The sequence below is a fragment of the Trichechus manatus genome, unplaced genomic scaffold (genome assembly GCF_000243295.1).
Source record: "Trichechus manatus latirostris isolate Lorelei unplaced genomic scaffold, TriManLat1.0 scaffold00149, whole genome shotgun sequence".
NCBI classification, from domain to species: domain Eukaryota; kingdom Metazoa; phylum Chordata; class Mammalia; order Sirenia; family Trichechidae; genus Trichechus; species Trichechus manatus.
This window is the reverse complement of record NW_004444085.1, coordinates 2984776-3005544: the sequence shown is the minus strand read 5'-3', so window position 1 is coordinate 3005544 and position 20769 is coordinate 2984776. Positions and strand designations below refer to the sequence as shown.

At 42.3% G+C, this 20769-nt stretch overlaps 1 protein-coding gene across 1 annotated transcript in view; it reads right to left on the bottom strand.

Annotated features, from left to right (window-relative positions):
- ADARB2 (adenosine deaminase RNA specific B2 (inactive)) overlaps window positions 1-20769 on the bottom strand; it is a 296491-nt gene that overhangs the window by 64594 nt on the left and 211128 nt on the right. The window contains exons 5-6 of the mRNA XM_004385891.1: window positions 11387-11555; window positions 7138-7289 (exon numbers count right to left, since the gene is read on the bottom strand). Of these exons, the coding sequence (XP_004385948.1) occupies window positions 7138-7289; window positions 11387-11555 (321 nt within the window). The remainder of the gene's footprint in view (window positions 1-7137; window positions 7290-11386; window positions 11556-20769) is intronic.

Here is a 20769-nt window from a genome sequence, read left to right as displayed (position 1 = left end):
CAAAATGTCAATCCAACCAGCAATTCCAGGAGACTGAATTTAAATAATCTGTAGTGGATTTATGGTGTGCCCGAGACAAGTGGAGGTGCAAAACATTCAGATCCTGCCTATGGTGTGTATGTAAATACTTCCAAATTCACCAGAATATTCTCATCTAATCTCTCTATTCATCTGATTTTTCATTATAGTGCTTATTAATCTAAAATCCTTACCTTTTGAGATTGATGTCAAGACAACATGAAGGCAGTAATTAGTAATTAGGTTTAAAAAATTGTTCAAGTGAATATTTTATTTTTAGGGGGAGAATTCAAAGGAGTTGGAGATAAGTGACAAAGAAGTCCACACAGCAGTTAAAAATCTATCAAAAAGTGACACACGGTTGCTACAATAGTATAAGGAAGAGACAGAGAGCCAACAGTGGGAAAAACAAAGGTATAAAGAAGGAAGAAAATATTTTTAAATATCAAATAGACTTTTAATTTTCAAACCATCTTCAAATGTTCCAGAAAGTTTATCTGTGAAATAATCTACAATTTATTGTAATAATAATAATTTCAATAATATTTGCCATATGGTCATGTGGGTGACCTTTGCCTTATATAATGAGAGTTATGATGATAAATTATGAGGCCATTTAAATTCATTTATCCTATAATGCATGAATATAAAATGCATGAATCATATGTGACATGTTCCTGTAACTCAGTAGGCAAATCTGAATACAGGAACTGTATTTTAGATCCCCTGACTTCCTATGAATTTTGATTCAGTTTCTCAAACTGCCCTTCTATATAATGAATCAGATTGGCTTAGACTGTACTAGGCATTAAGCATATGATTATAAAATAAACAGATGATCTAATCATGTTATTTCTCATGATGTATCTTGTGGAAGATAGATTGGGAATTTTAACAAAGCTGTCAAATTTTGGACCATGGCACTAAGGACTTATTTTCCCAGGTTATTTGAAAATCATGCCCAGAAGGAGAATCAGAGAGAAACGTGCATTAAGGTCACTGGTGAGTGAGAAGGAGGGCAGTAGTTACAGTAGCTAAGTGCCCTTACATTTAGGTTATCAGGACTGTCATGGTTCTAGCCCAGGCTTTCCAGGGCCCACTAAAGAAAGTGGTGTTGTCCTTAATGAGTCTGAACTCCTCCTCCCTTGTGGGGAACAGATGCCCTTGAACCTTGAGAGAACACACACAGTCCTGCAGAATCCGACTCTAGGAAGCAAAGCGTATGTTCTCCTGGTTGTGTAAAGAAATGTCTTTTAGGCATTTGTCTCCACCATAACTGACCTTGGGCCTTCAAATCCAGCAGAAAGTCATACAACTTAGTAGTTTTGAGCTATCTGAGCTGAATGCAGTAGCTCTGAGTCGACTCAGATCAAAGATCTCAGTCTGCAGAAATCTGTCATTGAAGCAATTGTCTCTCATAGCACACGCTGTGACCAGTGAACGCTTTTTTTCTGCCTCCCTACTATGTTGCTGATCAGGGAATCCTGCCATAAAGCTCTCTGCCGAGCCCTTCCTGATTCTTCTACCAGACCGTTCCAATATGCAACCAAGAAATAAATGCCCAATCTGGACAGGAGACAAGTTAAGGGGGTTCTAATCCAGTGGTTCTGATACATGACTGATCATCAGAGTCACCTGGGGAAGCTTTAAAATTACAGATTCTCAAGCCCCACTCCACACAAGAGGCATCAGAAACTTGGGGAAAGGGTACGTGGCAGGAATCTGCATTTCAGCAACTTCCCAGGTGATAATAAGCCAGGTGTGGAAACTACCACACCTAATGCATACCTAAGTTTGCAGGCAGTGCATCTCCTAAAACATCTTGGACCAACTGGTATTGATACCACATTTAAAGACTCCAGGGATGGAGAGTTTGCAATCTATCCAGATGAGTGATTTTTGAGAAAATAAAAAAATGGGAATATAGAATTTCTTGAGTCACAGGCATCCCGAGAAAATGGGGCCAGGTTAGAACACTATGGCCCTTGGATCCTGCCTGAGACACCGGGCTCCTGCACCTAGGCCTGAGGGAGTTAGGGATATCCCAGCTGACTGATTCAGGGGCTCTCAGGAGCTTGTGAAACTTTGAGCAGTTAAAATGACTGTGAGGCCACTGTGGGAGGCAGCTGCTGTGTGGAGAGGTCAGACATCTGTTTTCAGAAATCCCAGGTCAGATTTTGTTCTTCTATAGGCCTTCTATCTATACAACACTCACTTTAATAATTGCTTAAAAACATCTACAGAATTTTCCCGCTACTGTTCTGCTCCTTCAATGTTGTTCACTCTTTAAAGGAAAGGAGAACAACAGGCAACTCTGTTCAAGTTTCCCAACTTCCTTTTGTATTACTCATGTCATAGGTGTCTTTGCAGATTCCAATGCATTAGATACGTGTTGGGTATATGTGTGTATGTGCCTATGTGCTTGTGCACATATGGGTGTGTGTGCTTGCATCTGTGTGTGGGTATGCATGTGAGAGAGGGAGGAAGGAGGGAAGAGGAAGAGAGAGAGAGAGGAGAATTCCTGCACAGCTAGCTGTGGGTTAATAGCAAGACAAGTGTGCTGCAGGCCCCATGTGGAGATGACACAATAGTCCTATGCAGGCCAAAAGAGGGAATGAGAAAAAAAATGAGCTAAAGTTACCAGGCCCAAAGCAGACCAATGCACTGGTAGGAGGAAATGAGCCAATTTCCAGAGTGGGAGAGGAGGTAGAGAGAAGCTCAGGAAGACTAAGAACTATAGTGCTGAGGCTTTCTTTTAATTGCAACAAACAGATTAGATCCTCTATCAAGATATCAATGCAATTGACTGAGGATGTTTGCATTCTGTAGGCTCTGCATTTGTGAGCACAATAATCTCACAATGACCCTTTGGGAGACACTAGGAGTAGGGGAACCGTGTTACTGGGGCTTCATTCAGAAGAGTGACTTCTGAGGGGACAGTACAGTGAGACTGGGGTTTCTACCAGATCAACTTTGGGACAGTAGACTGTGCCTGAGCAGCTGATCTCTGGGAACCAGTCCTAACACATGTTTTCAAAACTCCCAGCTCCAGGCCTTGTCCTGCCCGGGCCATTAGCCAGAGGGGTTGTTACCGCTGCCTCTGTCACTGGACTAGTCCTGGCAGGAGCCCCTCAAAGTCAAGGTCCTGGTCACTCTCATTCACTTGTCCAGTGGTCAAGCCTTCTTTAAAGAGTAGCAAAGAAAATCACTGCTTGAGTGGGCAATATGGAAATCTCCCTTCCTCTCTTATTTTAAAGGGGTGCTTAGAGGATTCTCTCTTGAAAGTGAAAATTGTAGAAGTTATTCCCAAGAGCTGGTGCCTTCCCGAGGAGGTGTGGACAATGCTCTCTCCCTTGAGCATCTTTGAAATATCCTTCCATGGCAGAGAATGCAGGTATTCAGGTTCCCTGACCGTTACTAGTAGTCCCTGATTGGTGTAAATGGTCAGTGCATTCAGCTGCTACCTGAAAGGTTGGAGGTTTGAGTCTACCCAGAGGTGCCTTGGAAAAAAGGCCTGGTGATCTACTTCTAAAAAATCAGCCATTGAAAACCCTCTGGAGCACAGTTCTACTGTGACACACATGGGGTAACCAAGAGTCGGAGTCAACTCATTGGCAACTATTTTGCGTTTTTTTTTTTTGCACTTACTAAATAAGGAAAAAGTGATGTATGACTTCTACCTAACAAGCCTGCTTTATAAAATCTACACGTTCAACACACGGCCTGCCTTCTCCATACTCCCCAGACAGGAAGAGTCGGAGAGCAATACCAACCTAACAGAGAGGCATAACTCAAGCAGTAACACCTCATTTTTGCCTGTTTATCTCTGCAGCAAAAATGTGAGGAAAATGCTTTATTTTTTTCCTCCTACCAGCACCTGCCGCTTCTTTAAAGCACCATGAAATAAAAGACATCTGTGTTTGGAAGCATGCCCCAGGGTGTATCTGAGAATATATTTGTTTGTTTTTCTAAACCATTGACACTGCAAGTTGGAATCAGGGGCTGAGGAGAAGCTGCACTTGGCGCCCAATGTACAGAGACAGAAAAGCTCAATGAGCTAGAACACTCTCTCTGGAGAGACCAGCACTTCTGGAAGCCTGCCGAAACCCTCCCGTTCCCACTCAGCCCTTTTCTGATTCTCCCTGGGGGCAAATCAGCAAAGAAAGAAGCTTGATAAATTAGGGTGAGCCCCAAAGTTTTCGCAGGACTTTATCCTCACAGAGTCTAAAGGCCTCCTGGGCTGGGTCTTCATGAGGTCAAATCTTTATATGAAGAAATGGAAAGAGAATTCCAAGTAGCTGTCTAGTGGCCAGATTTCACAGTTTTATATGGGTCGTTGATATATGTAGATTCAGCTAGATGAATAAGTCAAAAAAAAAAAAATAACCCTCAACTTCACTGGTTTTTTTTTTTTTTTTAACCTTTTTCTGAGAGCTGCATGCCAGTGAGGCAATGCTCTGCATTATCCTACTCAGGGCTTATAGCACTGTGCATTTTCCTCTGCAGGAGAATGGCTCTACCTTTTCATGCCCCAGCCCCTAGGTCCCCACATTTATGGTGCCAAAAAACAAACAAACCTGTTGCCATGAAATCGATTTCCACTCATAGCGACCCTATAGGACGGAACAGAACTGCCCCACAGGGTTTCCAAGGCCATAAATCTTTACAGAAGCGGACTGACACATCTTTCTCCTGCAGAGTAGATCGTGGGTTCAGACCACCAACCTTTCAGTTAGCAGCCAAGCACTTAACCACTGCACCACCAGGGCTCCTTTCCTTTATGGGGCAGTTTCTTTAAAAGTCACTATTTACTGTGCTCCCTTTTCTTGATTCTCAATTTGATTCTCTCATTTAATCTCCATAGGGTATAAAAATGCTACTTAGAATCCCATTATGGAGAATTCTACCCAACCACTCTCCAAAGGAGAAAGACATGAGATTGGAGGGAAGCTGGCAAATAGGAGAATGAATTTCTCAGATTCAGCGTCCAATCTGCGGGTTAGAGAAATAGGTTAAATGTATGTAAAATTAAAAAAACCCTATTTTTCCCCCACACTTTCTTTATCTTTGGTAAAGGCACTCCTCACAAGCCTGGAACACAGCAGGCACTCAACAAATGTTTATTCTTCCTTACTCTGGTAATTAGAACAAAAAGGTAACTTCCAGAGTAGAAAAATTAGAAAGCCAAAAATAAATCTTTAATAACTATGCATTATCCATTGTGTTTCTAATTATATTTCCTCTTAGAAAAAGAACAAGCCTTTTGCAAATATATAAATACCAAAGTTTATTAGTGGTTACTGGAGTGGGAGAGAGAGGGAGAGGGAGTCATTGCTTTAGGGGGCACTGGTGGCTCAGTGGTTACGATCTACAACGAGCTACAGCTGCCAACCAAAAAGGTCGGCAGTTCGAGTCCACCAGCTGCTCCTTGGAAACTCTATGGGGATAGCTCTACTCTGTCCTATAGGGTTGCTATGAGTCGGAATCGACTCAATGGCAACGAGTTTGTTTGTTTGTTTTTTGGAGCTTCCTTGAAGGGTGATGGAAAAGTCTGAAGACGGATAGTGGTGATGGTTGCACAACATGGGGTATGTCGTTAATGTCACTGAACTGTACATGTAAAAATGCTGAACTGGCAAATGTTTGTTATGTATGTCACAATTTAAAAAAAGGATAAGCTTTTTGATCTTTTAACATCTCCATTAGGACCAGGTCTCTCACCACACATACGTTAGTTTCTCTGACTATATAGTTGACTTGTCTAGTATTGCTTCCGAAAAAGGTTTAGAAGTGTATGTGTGTGTGTGCATGTACATAATATATACTACAGAATATGTATACATATGTATATGTAAATTATATATATATGCATATGTATACAGGTATAAAACCAATTGCCATGGAGTTGACTCTGACTCATGGCAACCCAATGTGTTTAAGAGTAGAACTGTGCTCCATAGGGTTTTCATGGCTGTGATCTTTTTGAAGTAGATTGCCAGGCCTTTCTTTCAAGGAGCCTCTGTGTGGGTTCAAACAGCCAACCTTTTGGTTAGTAGCCAAGCACTTAACTGTTTGTGCCACTGAGGGACTGACACACACTCTCTCTCTATATATATATATATTAAAAAAAAAAAACAAAAAACAAAACCCAAACCCATTGCCATTGAGTTGATTCTGACTCATAGTGACTCTATAGGACAGAGTAGAAGAGCAGAACTGCCCCATAGGGTTTCCAAAGAGCAGCTGGTAGATTCAAACTGCCGACCTTTTGGTAAGCAGCTGTAGCTCTTAACCACTGTGCCACCAAGGCTCCATCCATACATATACACACACACATATAATAATAGAGCTTCCAAAAGCATTAAGGAGAGGAGGAGTTAGCCCTCAATAATTTTTAATTCTCTTTTATCACGGAGAGACTGAGATTATGGACCAATCAGATTCACACAAAGAGACTCCACCTGTGCCTTGACCAACTCTGCTGGAACATACAGAGTCACTTCTGAGTGACAGGGATGACTGAGGAGGGTGATAGGGGGCATTGATACTTTCTGTACCTGTCTCCTCTACTAAAATCACTTAAAGGATGGATCCTGCTGAAGGCAGTTCAGCAATGGCCACTTTGTAGATGACTTAAATCATTACCCAGGTAACCTCGGGGAGATATCTTTGCCAGGCATTATTCCCCATTGACTTAGTTATAAAAGCTAAACTTTATTCCCCATGAAGTTGCAAACAAAGCTAAACAAAGGAGTTTGAATTTGCATCCAATCCATCTAATTCTCATTTATGTTCTATTCATTCTGTTTTGCAGCCTGGAACATCAGGACTGACTGACTTACTAAAATGAAGTAGAGGGGTATGGCAATTAAATGGCTGATTTTGGGTCTCAAACTACTTTTCTCCCAATGACCTGGGCATTTCAGACTAAGATTTTAGAGGTATGAATTACCCAGATAATTGCAGAATTGCAATCCACTTTCTGCATATATATGGGTACTGGCCACACAATGCAAATGGTTACTGAGCAGAGTTAGCCTAAAACACAGTCCCTGGATAGAGGAAAGCTTGTGGTTGCTGGTTTTTTTTTTAAAAAAAGGTAAAAATGTTGTCTCTTACAGTCTGTTGTGATTTCATAGGGAGAGTTGAGTCGCGCGTCTCCGCAGGGGGAAGTGCTCACGTAGAGATGGAACAGAATGTTTTCTTTCAGTCTGTAGCCGCCCTCTTTTAACCGCACAAATATTGATCGCTCTGAGTCCTCTCGCCGTTTGCTATGAACCAAACCAGAAACATTCCAACTAAGTGAATGCTTTTGTCTTGCTTTGTACAGTTGTTGCCCTTTTTTCCTTCTTCTTCACATTCTATACTGTGTTTTCCACTTGCAATAAAACTTCTAGAATATTCATCAATAAAACCACAAAAAGCAAACAAAAGCTGCAGAAATTCTGTCATTGTCACCCTTTCTTAACACTGACATAGAGGTTTATCTTTTACAGAGTCAGTTTTCTCAGATGATATTAACTCGTGTCTATATACTTACAAAACAATTATCCTGTGACTTCACAAAATGTTCCTGATGACAAGGTCTGACAGTGGACTGTTAATTTTACACAGCATCACTAGGGAACACGTTTATGTATTAAAAGCAGAGAAGAGACTTTAAAAAGGTGGCTGGATTTGACAGCATAACGACAAAGTAGAAACAACACGGAGTGAGGAATCTAAATATATGGACCTTTGCTTTTCTTCTGCATCCAACCATGACCAAGGGTATATGCCCCAAAATACCCAAGTCTCCTTCTAATTTTCAACGGTTACAGACCTTTTAGCCCTTATCGTCCCCACAGCGGCCATCAGACTCAAATATGATAGGTCCCACCTCAGTCTAAACAAACTTGCCTGTATTCCTTCTCTTTCAGATTTTATTCTCATTATTTATAGGCAGTAGACTTTTTCTTTTTTTGCCACTCTTGCTGTTTCCACACAGTTATGCCCCATTGATGATGGATTCTGTTTTGCTGGGTCCTGGGATCACACAAGCAGGGGAACAGAAATTTTCTCCCCAGGAAACCCCTGAGGCATCATATTATGCCTTTCTGCGTCTGCACCTTTGGGCCTTCAGCAGAAGTCCTCCTCCCTCACTCTGATTCTCAGAATTCTCCCTGCAAACACCTTCTGGATAGACTCCTCCTCCTTAAAAAAACAAAAAACAAACCCCCTGCCGTGGAGTCTACTCCGACTCATAGCGACCCTATAGGACAGAGCAGAACTGGCCCCTAGGGTTTTCAAGGAGCAGCTGGTAGATTCAAACTGCTGACTTTTTGGTTAGCAGCCAAGCTCTTAACCACTCCCCAAACCCGCCAAGCAAATGTTCTCTCGCCCTCTAGCTTCCCAGCTCACAGCCTGCCCACAGTGAGGTGATGATGGTTTAAGGGTGTGTTATACTTGAACCTCTCTGAAGTGTTTGACCATGGGCTCCCTTTGGCTGGCTCTCTGCACCACTGCTGATTACTCCCACAGGATCTGGGATTCATTTGCACAACAAGCAGCATAGTGCCTTGTACACAGAGAACTCACAATAAATGTTGGCCAAATTGCATTGTATGATACAGACAAGAGTCAAGGGTATTTTGAAATATTTCCAATTGAGCAGTTGAATATTTAGGAGAAATCTTTCTCTACATTTTGAACAACTTCCAATTCCATTTCCCTACTTCCAACTGAGGTTACACCCTTGGCAGGCCTCCTGGAATGAATAGGGGGCAATATATTCCGCCACAGGGCACTGCTCAGAGGCTCAGATAAAATTAAACTAGTACGGTATTGCTTTTAGTCGAGTCTGTTCAGCATACATTTGGGTCTTTCTTCCCTTCGTATGGCCTCTGCACATGTTAACGGGCATGACTGAGGACTCACCAAATCCTCACCAAGACTCTGACATTAGTGGATTTGAGGAGCACTGCTTTAAAGGATATAAGATAGGAAAGGCTGGCTAGGAAGACACAATGAAGAAAAGTTTCTGGCAAAGAGACCCACAGCAATCAAATCATTCTGACTAGCAGTGCAGCCCAGGAATGTGTCTGAGATGTCATAGGCTCATATCCACCTGCTTTTCTGCTCCTGTGTAACGTGTCTGGGAGAGAGATGCTGGCCCAGGTGACAGCCTGCTTCTTACTGATGCCCAGAGCACATTGCCACTAGAATACTGGAAATTTCAATATTAGAGAACATTTCTTAGGGGCTCAGGGCCTCTTCATTTGAAAACACCCTTATTAAAATGCAGATACTCATGGAGGAGGGGGAGAGGAGCAGATGATATTTTAAAATCCATCATTAGCCATTTCAGTAATATTATCTGAGGACAAGGTCTTAGAAAATGGAACTAACTAGGGCATACAGAAGTGAAGGGAGAGGTGAAGATAAGAATATGACCCCTGACCCAGGAAGGTAATGAGCTGGAAGATAATAGACCGCTAAAACCAAACTTTGTCTACTTGTCATATATGATTCCAGCTTGTTGCTGGGGGACACAACAACAACGAGCCTAGGCGTACTCTGGTGGGAATTGAGCCCTGGAGCTCTGGGAAGAGCCTTGGAGAAAGGAAACAAAATGGCAGCCTGTTTTGCAGCCTGGCATCTTGAGAGATAGCCTGGTCAGTCTTGCAGAAATCATGACTCTGTAAGAGATTTGCTTAGCTGAGAATTTCTCAAGACAAGAAACTCCAAAGGAAGGAGAAGAGGTGCTAAACCTTCAGCCTTCCTGTGATCCCGCGGTTACCCGGTCAGAAGGCACAGAGCCTGGTGGAAATACTGAATTGTGGGTCCTGCTTGAAGTGGCCCCAGTTTCATCAAAATCAAACATAGACATCAATGTCAACTTGGCACCTTTCCATGGGTGAAATGAAAGTTTACCAGGGAGCAGGTAACATTGATCCAAATACTCTAACTGAACACACTCTCAAGCTGGATCAATGCAATTACGTATTTCAGAGACAGAGAGAGAGCAATAAGTCTCAACTCCCACGAGACAATGTGGTTTTTTTTCTGTTGGTTTTTCTTTTCTTCATTTTTTTTCCTTTTTAACAGCAGGCTAGCTCTGGGATTAATAACCAGAGGGCTAGTGGTCTTCATTTAAACCCACAGTAAAGGAAGCAGAGTTTAAAAGCAGAACTGCGTTGTTTGTTCCTTTTTGGGGAACATCTTTGTACTGCTCTAGCCAATTCTACAGATAACTCCCCTAGTCTCATTTGTATTTAGAATGTGAGTAATTAACTGGAGAAATACCTTGGCTGAAAGTTGACAATGCATAAAATAGGCTGTCAATTCTCTTTCTCAATAATTTCCTTTATTTTCTAGAAGGCATTCTTAGCCTCATGAAGAAAGAACTTGTGCTACCTGCATATGCTTTTATTTGTGAAATGCTTCATTTGTAGTAAAATTTCACCCTTTAGAGATCCCTGAGTGTTTTAATTGGAAATACTATTTAATGGAATGAGCATGTGACAAGATGTGTCTGTATGTGTGTGTGGGAGTGTGTGCACATGCCTTGAAAACTATCTGCTGCAATAATTCACAGGCAAGTGGAATGTTTACTGGAGAGAGAAATGACAATAATGAGGAAGACACCTGGTATTTCAATATTTTACCAGTTTGCACGGCAACACTATCAGTGCTTAAGGGATTGTCAATCGTCTGAATAAAAACTTAAGCTTTATGGCTCACAGCTATTCATCAAGAGTAGGAAAACTTCCAGGATAAAGGGGAAAATACATTCTGAGCTGATTATGGAGTAACTCTTCTTTCCCCTAGATACTGGCTGCTCATCAATAAGACGCATAAATACAACTCTAAAAGAACCATGCATTTGGCTGTCCAGAGGACAGGTTTATTTTCCCCTATGGAATTCCATAAAGTCCGTCTCAGTCAGAAACAGTGTCTCAATTACCTAGTGCTGCTGTAACAGAAATGCCACAAGTGGGTGGCTTTAAAGAGCAGAAATTAATTTTGTCACAATTCTGGTGGCTAGAAGTCTGAATTCAGGGCATGGCTCTAGGGAGAGGTTCTTTCTTGTTTATTTAGCTTCTAGTAGCTGCCAGCAATGCTTGGTGTTTCTGGGCTTGTCTCTGGGCATTGGTCTCTGTCATCAGTCTTTCTCTTCCACCTGTGTGTGTCTGTACCTATTCTGCTGTTTTTATAACTCTGATGTGATTAGGTTTAGGACCCACCCTACACTGGTATAAGCTCATTTACATAACCAAAGAAAACTCTTATTGCCAGATAGGATCACATTGACAAGTATAGGGGCCAGGGCTTCAATACATATTTCTGGGGGACACAAGTCAACCATCACAAACAATGATCCATTTACCTCAGGTGCAGCTCCAGCTGTGTGTAGATGAAGTAAACAAATGCTCTCCTTGCCACGATTTCCGCGTGGCAGTCATTGACCACCAGTCCCTGGTCATTGATGTACTCGCCACTGATGCACTTCGTGCCTGATGACAGAGCGATAACCTGAGCTTGCCTGACATCCAAGCCTGGGGAGAGGGATACAGAGAAAAGTGTTTACAACGGCGTGAGGGCCACACCGCCCCCTTGAAGGTACCCCTATCACCTTCCTTTGGGTGGGGACTCACCCCATGGCCTTGGAGTTAATCCCTCTAACCCAGGTGCTATTAGACTGTTAAGAGCTCCACTGCAGGCAGACTTGCTAATTCTCCAATAAAAACATGCCTTGAAGTTTACCTTTTAATGTGACAACTGACATGACAGGCTCAAGTAAACAATAGTTTGCTGCTTCACAGATGTTTGCTTATGAGCTACGGAAGGTGCACTTTGGAAGATCTTCTTTCTACCTTGTTTTTGATGTGGCTTTTCTTATTACACTACCAGAACAGAACAGGCAATCAGGCTGGACGCTCCCATTCTGAGAACTCTACTTACTTCTTCAAAACAAGATAAATATGATCACCCTTCAGTTTTGTCCAAGTAGCTGCATTAGAGATGTCAATTCCTTATTTATTTGATGGGAAATGCAGGAATTTGCATTTCCCCCTACTTTTTGTAGAGTCCTGAGAAAAGGGAAGTGTGATAAAGACAGAGTGGTGGTGGCCTGCCACCAAAGAGGTGACATAGGGACACCCCGCCAAAGCCCTAGATCTAGAGGAAGAGGAAGACTGCAGTGCCTATGTCTTCTGTGGGGATCTTCTGCGGCGATTCTAAAGGGGAAGGTGAAATTGGTGTTACCCATGCAAATAGTTAGCATGCTTGGCTGTTAATCAAAAGGTTGGAGGTTCGAGTCCACCTGCCTTGGAAGGCCTGTCTACTTCTGAAAAATCAGCCATTGAAAACGCTATGAAGCACAGTTCTACTCTGACACACATGAGGTCACCATGAATAGAAGTCGACTCAACAACTGGTTCCAACTGGTTTTCCAAACCAGAAATTCTTTTTTTTTTTTTTTTGGTATTTTCTTTTCTTTTTTTAATTGTTGTAATTAAATTAAGTTTACATTTCAAGTTAGTCTCCCATACAAAATTTTTTTTACATACATTGTTATGAGACCCTAATTGCTCACCCCATTCTGCGACAGCACACTTCTCCTTTCCACCCCTGATTCCCCATGACCATTCAACCGGCTCCTAACTCTCTCTGCCTTCCCATCTCACCTCTGGATAGAAGCCGCCCCTTTGGTCTCTTGTATCTACTTGACTAAGAGGCACACTCTTCACAAGTATCACTTTATGTCCCACAGTCCAGTCCAATCCCTGTCTGAAGAGTTGGCCTCGGAAATTGTTTTAGTTCTGGGCTGATAGAGAGTCCAGGGGCCATGCTTTCCGGGGCACCTCCAGTCTCAGTCAGACCATTAAGTCTGGTCTTCTTACTAGAATTTGAGTTCTGCACCCCATCCTTCTACTGCTCCATCAGCAACCCTCTGTTGTGTTCCCTGTCAGGACATTCATTGGTGGTAGGTGGGCACCATATAGTTCTTCTGGTCTCAGGCTGATGAAGTCTCTGGTTTATGTGCCCATTCTGTCTCTTGAGCTAATACTTTCCCTGTGAATTTGGTGTTCTTCGTTCTCCTTTACTCCAAGTGGTTGGGACCAACTGATGCATCTTAGATGGCCACTTGCAAACTTTTAAGACCCCAGATGCCACTCACCAGAGTAGGATGCAGAACATTTTCTTAATAAGCTTTGTTATACCAATTGACCTAGATGTCCCCTGAAAGCATGGTCCCTTCTACTCTGTCTCTCGAAGTATTTGACTGTATTCAGGAAACTTCTTAGCTTTGGTTTAGTCCAGTTGTGCTGACTTCCCCTGTAGTGTGTGCTGTCCTTCCCTTCACCTAAGATGATTCTTATCTACTATCTAGTTAGTGAATAACCCTCACCCTCCCTCCCCACCCCCGTAACCATCAAAGAATGTTTTCTTCTGTGTTTAAACCTTTTCTTGAGTTCTTATAATAGTGGTCTTATACAGTATTTATCCTTCTGTGACTGACTAAATTCACTCAGCATAATAAGTTACAGCTTCCACCATGTTATACTATGTTTCACAGCTTCATTGTTGTTCTTTATCATTGCATAATATTCCATTGTGTGGATATACCATAATTTGCCAAACCAGAATTTCTGACACCCTCCCCCTTTGTCCTTGATAAGGGATAAAATCAAAACAGAGGCCTCTGACCTATTTGTAAAATGACCCAGCTAACTCTAAGAGCTCAATGTAACCTTTTCCCCAGGCTCTACCTTTCTTGCCTAGAAGCCAACCCCCAATATTGTTAAGGAAATAAGTTTCTTTGTGGTCAGCCTAAAGAATGTGAATATCTCATGGAAACTCATTTTCCCTGTCTCCTCTGGAGATTGACCCTTAGAACAAGCTAACTTCTAACAGACCAATCCTGAAAATTTCTATCATGTCACTGCTTTGTAACCAACATGAAGCTCCCTCTTGACCCCATGTCTCTCAATTATGTCTTTTAGCCAATCAATGTATTCATGTAACTAATAACATCAAAGATTATGCTTCACTCTGTCTCGCCTTTGACTAACCTCAATCACTGTAAACCAATCAGAATACTGTGTTTTGTACTTCCTCCTCCAGCCCTATAACCATGTGGTCCCAATTGCTTCTCCTTGGCTTCATGTGTTCCATTTGCTGGGACTCCACGTTTACCCGCTGCAATGTTCTTTTGTGCTGCAGCTGTCCTCAGTAAAACTCTATACTTTCAATTTTAACCAGGCTTTGTGATTTTTCTCTCCAACACCCTCCAAGTTGAGAATTACAGTATAATCGGAAGAGCTCACTGATGGGAATATGCTGTCCACCTGACCAGGATGAAGGCATTAAAAAATGGCTGAGGAAGGTTGTGCCTCACCCTGCTGACCGGTCTGCATTTGCCTCTGGGTCATAAACGGAGGTTTAAGGCAAGGTATCTGTTAAACCTTGAGACATACAAATGGTCCCCTCACTTCACCTTCTTGCATGTAAAACTCCGCAGGCCAAACAGTACAGCATTACTGCCCCTTACAACCATGTAGGATTCACAGAACCCACATGATCAGCTGAATCCACGTGACACAGTTCATCCAGAGCTTCGCGATTCTAAAGAAGCCTCTGTCTGAAGTCATATGAAGTCATACAGGATGAAGTAATTTATTCCAGAGGGCACACTCCCAGACAGTCCAGAGACACTTGCTTTTCCGATTTACTTGCCTTAACTGGGCTTTGCCCTGAAGCTTGAACAAATCTTTAAATCTGTAGAATTCAAGGTTCAGTGGTTTAGAAGAGTTGGAGGCACAATGTATCATATACACAGCAATCTGTGCCTTAAGAGCACTTGTAAAAAGCGTAACACTGGCCATGAGGGCTGCCCGGCGCAGCCCTGAAGAAGCGTTAAAGGCATATTGATCCAAAGGCAGGGACAAGCTCCACTTGAGTTACAGCACAATGCCTTATCAGGCATGTCACTTTTCAGAATGACATTTCGCAAACTGATGCTGGGGGAGATGGAGGAGCGTCTAGGTGGGGCACGGCTCCCCCCCCAAATTATTCTAGTTCAGTGCCATTTCATCGGCAGTAAGTGAGCATGCAGCAGGCAAACCTGAATTCCTGGTTGACAGTTGTAATCAGTTATTACACAGATACCCACCACACAGCATCCCCAACTTGAACATTTAGCAGAGAAGTGATCAATGCAGGCAGCCTCAGGTGAGAGGCTTCTGTGCTGGGAGTCACAAGCAGGTGGCGGTAGGCACAGCCTCTCATCTTGCCCACAGAAATGCTTTATGCTGGGCTTTTCATGCATATTTACCCAGACATTGGCTTTACAGGCAGGGCTTTCGACAGGTTCCTTTGGGTTTGACCCCCTGCTGAGAATTTCAATTTCCACTCCAGATATACTGAATAGGAATCCAAAAGGTAAATTCTGATTCAGTGTATCTGGGGTGGAAATGCAATTTCCCATCAGGGGGTAAAACCCAAAGCAACCTGTTGGAAGCCTTGCTTTACTCTAGACTCATTTGGGGGGCCATATTTTAGGAGTTACATGTTTATGCTCCACCACTCATCTGTCAGTTTGTCCTACTCTAGTGGTTTGCGTGCTGCTGTGATGCTCCAAGCTATGCTACTGGTATTTCAAATACCAGCAGGACCACCCACGGTAGACAGGTTTTAGTGAAGCTTCCAGACTGCAACAGATTAGGAAGAAGGACCTGGCAGTCTACTTCTAAAAAACTGGCCAGTAAAAACCTTATGAATAGCAGTGGAACACTGTCTGATGTACTGCTGGAAGATGAGCCCCTCAGGTTGGAGGACACTCAAAATACAACTGGGGAAGAGTTGCCTCCTCAAAGTAGAGTCAACATTAATGACATGGATGGAGTTAAGCTTTCAGAACCTTCATTTGCAGATGTGGCACGACTCAAAATGAGAAGAAACAGCTGCAAACATTAATAATTAGAACGTGGAATGTACGAAGTATGCATCTAGGAAAATTGGAAGTCATAAAAAACGAAATGGAACGAATAAAGATCAATATCCTAGGCATTAGTGAGCTGAAATGGGCTGGTATTGGCCACTTTGAATCGGACAATCATATGGTCTACTATGCCAGGAATGACAAATTGAAGAGGAATGACATCACGTTCACCATAAAAAAGAACATTTCAAGATCTATCCTGAAGTAAAATGCTGTCAGTGATAAGATAATATGCATATATCTACAAGGAAGACCAGTTAATACTATTATTCAAATGTATGCACTAACCACTAAGGCCAAAGATGAAGAAGTTGAAGATTTTTACCAACTTCTGCAGTCTGAAATTGATCAAACATGCAATCAAGATGCACTGATAATTACTGGTGATTGGAATTCAGAAGTTGGAAACAGAGAAGAAGGATAGGTGGCTAGAAAACATGGACTTGGCAATAGAAATGACGCCGGAGTTCACATGACAGAGTTTTGCAAGACCAACGACTTATTCATTGCAAACACCTTTTTTCAACAACATAAACAGCGTCTATACACATGGACCTCACCAGATGGAATACACAGACATCATATCAACTACATCTGCGGAAAGAGACCATGGAGAGCTCAATATCATGAGAACAAGCCCAGGGGCCGACTGCAGAATAGACCATCAATTGCTCACATGCAAGGTGAAGTTGAAGAAAATTAAAACAAGTCCACAAAAGCCAAAATATGACCTTGAGTATATCCCACCTGAATTTAGAGAGCTTCCCAAGAATAGATTCAAAGCACTGAACTCTAAATGACCGAAGACCAGGAGAGTTGTGGAATGACATCATACATGAAGAAAATAAGAGGTCATTAAAAAGACAGAAAGAAAAGAACAAAATATATGTCAGAAAAGACTCTAAAACTTGCTCTTAAACGTAGATTAGCTATAGCAAAAGGAAGAAATGATGAAGTAAAAGAGCTAAATAGATTTCAAAGGGCACCTCGAGAAGACAAAGTAAAGTATTATAATGAAATGTGCAAAGACCTGGAGATAAAAAATCAAAAAGGAAGAACATGTTCCGCATTTCTCAGGCTGAAAGAACTGAAAAAAAATTTTAAGCCTTGAGTTTCAGTATTGAAGGATTCTATGGGGATAATATTGAATGGCACAGGAAACATCAAAAGAAGATGGAAGGAATACACCATCACTGTACCAAAAAGAATTGGTCGACATTCATCTGAAGAAAGAAGTCCAAGATGCACTGAAGGCATTGGCAAAAAAAAAAAAAGCCTCCAAAAATTGATGGAATACCAATTGAGATGTTTCAACAAACGGATGAAAGTGCTCATTCATTCATCTATGTCAAGAAATTTGGAAGACAGCTACCTGGCCAACCAACTGGAAGATAGATCCCTATTTGTGCCCATTCCAAAGAAAGGTGATCCAACAGAACGTGGAAATTATTGAAGAATATCATTAATATCACACACAAGTAAAATTTTGCTGAATATCATCCAAAAAATGGTTGCAGCAGTACAGGGAGAGGGAACTGCCAGAAATTCAAACCAGAGTCAGAAGAGGACATGGAACAGGGCTATCATGGCTGGTATCAGATGGATCATGGCTGAAAGCAGAAAATACCATAAAGATGTTTACCTATGTTTTATTGACCATGCACAGGCACTTGACTATGTGGGCCATAACAAATTATGGATAACATTGCTAAGAATGGGAATTCCAGAACACTTAATTTCACTCATGAGGAACCTGTACATAGACCAAGAGGTGGTCATTCGAACACAACAAGGGGACACTGCGTGGTTTAAAGTTGGTAAAGGTGTGTGTCAGAGTTGTATCCCTTCACCATACTTATTCAATCTGTTTGCTGAGCAAATAATCTGAGAAGCAGGACTATATGAAGAAGAACATGGCACCAGGATTGGATCATTAAAAACTTGTGATATGCAGATGATACAACCTTCCTTGCTGAAAGTGAAGAGAACTTGAAGCACTTACTGATGAAAATCAAAGACTACAGACTTCAGTATGGATTGAATCTCAACATAAAATAAAAAGCTTCACAACTGGAGCAGTAAACAACATCATGGTAAAAGGAGAAAAGACTGAAGTTGTAAAGGATTTCATTTTACTTGGATCCACAATCAACATCCATGGAAGCAGCAGTCAAGAAATCAAAGGACATATTGTATTGAGCAAATCTGCTGCAAAAGACCTCTTTAAGATGTTAAAAAGCAAAGATGTCACTTTGAGGACTAAGTGCACCTGACCCAAGCCATGGTATTTTCAATCACCTCATATGCATGTGAAAGCTGGACAATGAAAAAGAAAGACTGAAGAAGAATTGAAGCCTTTGAATTATGTGTTGGTGAAGAATACTGAATATACCATGAACTGCCAGAGGAACGAATAAATCTGTCTTGGAAGAAGTACCACCGAATGCTCCTTAGAAGTCAGGATGGCAAGACTTCGCCTCATGTACTTTGGACATGTTATCAGGAGGGACCAGTCCCTGGAGAAGGACATCATGCTTGCTAAAGTAGAGGGTTAGCAAAAAAGTGGAAGACCCTCAAGGAGATGGACTGACACAGTGGCTGCAACAATGGGATCAAGTATAACAACGATTCTGATAGTGCAGGACTAGGCAGTGTTTTGTTCTGTGTACATGGGGTAGCTATGAGTCGGAACTGACTCAGCACTTGACAACAACATGTTTATGCTATGGATTTTATACTTCCAGGAAGTTCCATTTATGCTGAAGGACAATGTACTATACTGCAAATCAACAACAACAATGAAAAAAATGAGCCTAGTTTTCTGGTTCAAAATCACAAGGCTTTTAATTTCACCTAGTGAGCCTCTGGACAGATAGGAGTTAAGTAGCAGGTAATAATACCTTCCATTTTTCACAGTACAAGAAGCCCTGGTGGCACAGTGGTTAAAATGCTTGGCTGCTAACCAAAAGGTTGGTGGTTCGAACCCACCAGCTGCTCTGTGGGAAAAAGATGTGGCAGTTTGCTTCCATAAAGATTCACAGCCTTGACGACTTCCAGGCAACATGGTGCTATAGTCAGAAGCACCACACTGACCCTCCACAGCAAAGATCAGAAAAACTAAGTAAAACAGAGTCACATGTCAATCCTGAAAGCCTAAGCTTCAAATGAAGAGATAAAGAACTCAGCCAAGCACCAAATGGAATAAGAAACTGACCGAGAACAAAGAGCGAACAGAGATACATGCAGAGGTCCCCTATCAGCTACCGCAGCATGGATCTGCCATCTTGGACTCCTATTGGAGACCAGCAGACAGGGGGTATGAGAAAGCAGCTTCACGGAGCATCCAGCGGGAGACAGAAAGGCCGGTAACCAGTGATATAGGCTTTCCCACCCCGCAACCTTCTTCACCCCCACTTAGCCTCCTCTGCTTCCTGCAGCCACAGTCTCTTGGCCGGGAAGCACCAGCTTCACCCCAGTGTCACTTTGATTCCACTCATCTGCACTGGCCAGCTCCCTGAGTGTATTTTGTTGGCTGCTGGTGTTGCTTTTTCCCACTTCTTTAGATTTATTCCTTACCTCTCACCACCTCCCCCTCCTTTCTCTCAAATACCTGGCTCTGTGTGCCATCTTTCCTTCTTCCTGAAAGGCTGTGAAACACTGCTTGACTGTGAAACTGCTTCCCGGCCCATGCCCCTACTCTGGTGGGACCCCCGGGGCTTTTTTGTTTCTTTGTTTGCTCTGATTTGTTCTGTTCTGATTTGTGTGTTTGTTTTCTTTTTCTTTTCTTGACTTGGGAGCCCCTTTTAGCTGGGCAGTACCACACGGCTTGGAAGCTACTCCCTTACTATGGCAGACACACAAGGACATCCCTGGGGGCATTTCTTTTTTCTTGTTTTTTGTTTCTTTGTTTTGTTTTCTTATCTCTCTTATTCCATTTTTGTCTTTCTTCATTTCCAGTTTCTCTATTTATTCATTTTTTTCTTTTACCCTTTTTCTTTTTTATTTTCATTTTTGTTTTTCCTCATTTCTCAGTCTCTCCATCTCTCCACTCCAATGGCAAGCTCCCTCAGCACTCTTTTTTGTTTGTGTGTAAGTTTTTGGCTCCTGTTCCTCTCTCCTCTCTCTCGTCTTTCCCATACCCATCTTAGCTCCACACATCACAGTCTACCCCCTCCCTCCTGCCTACCTGCACCGTGTGCTGAACATCACACTCCCAAGCAGCATAGGCACAGCCTACTGGAACCTTCCCTGCACTGATTCCCAGTCTGCACTGTCAGCCCTGGTACGTGCCAAAAACAACCCATACTAGCAACTCCCCTTCAGCTGCACCTGCCCATACCTGTACCATACCTGAGCGACTGACCCTGCCCACTGGAGAAGGAGGTGAAAAGCATCACGCTCACAGATGAGTAAATAACAAAGAATGCATAGCCCGCCTGCTCAGACATAACCAAATAAAACAAAAAAGTAGGACAAAACAAACAAATCTACAATCAATAAGGGAGGAAAATAACCACTGAATGCCCCGAAGACAGTAGATAATATCAAAACATTTACAATAACAGGACAGGATGGTTCCAGTAGGTGTCCAAACTAAAACACCAGATGACTTTCCAGTAGAAGAAAAGGCACTAGACCTAACTGATTGGGAATTCAAATCTCTAATATTCAGAATTATTCAAGAGTTGAAGCAAAAAGCAGACAAAAATGAGGAAAAAATAGACAAATTCATGGAAAAGGCAGACAAATTTATGGAAAATACAGAC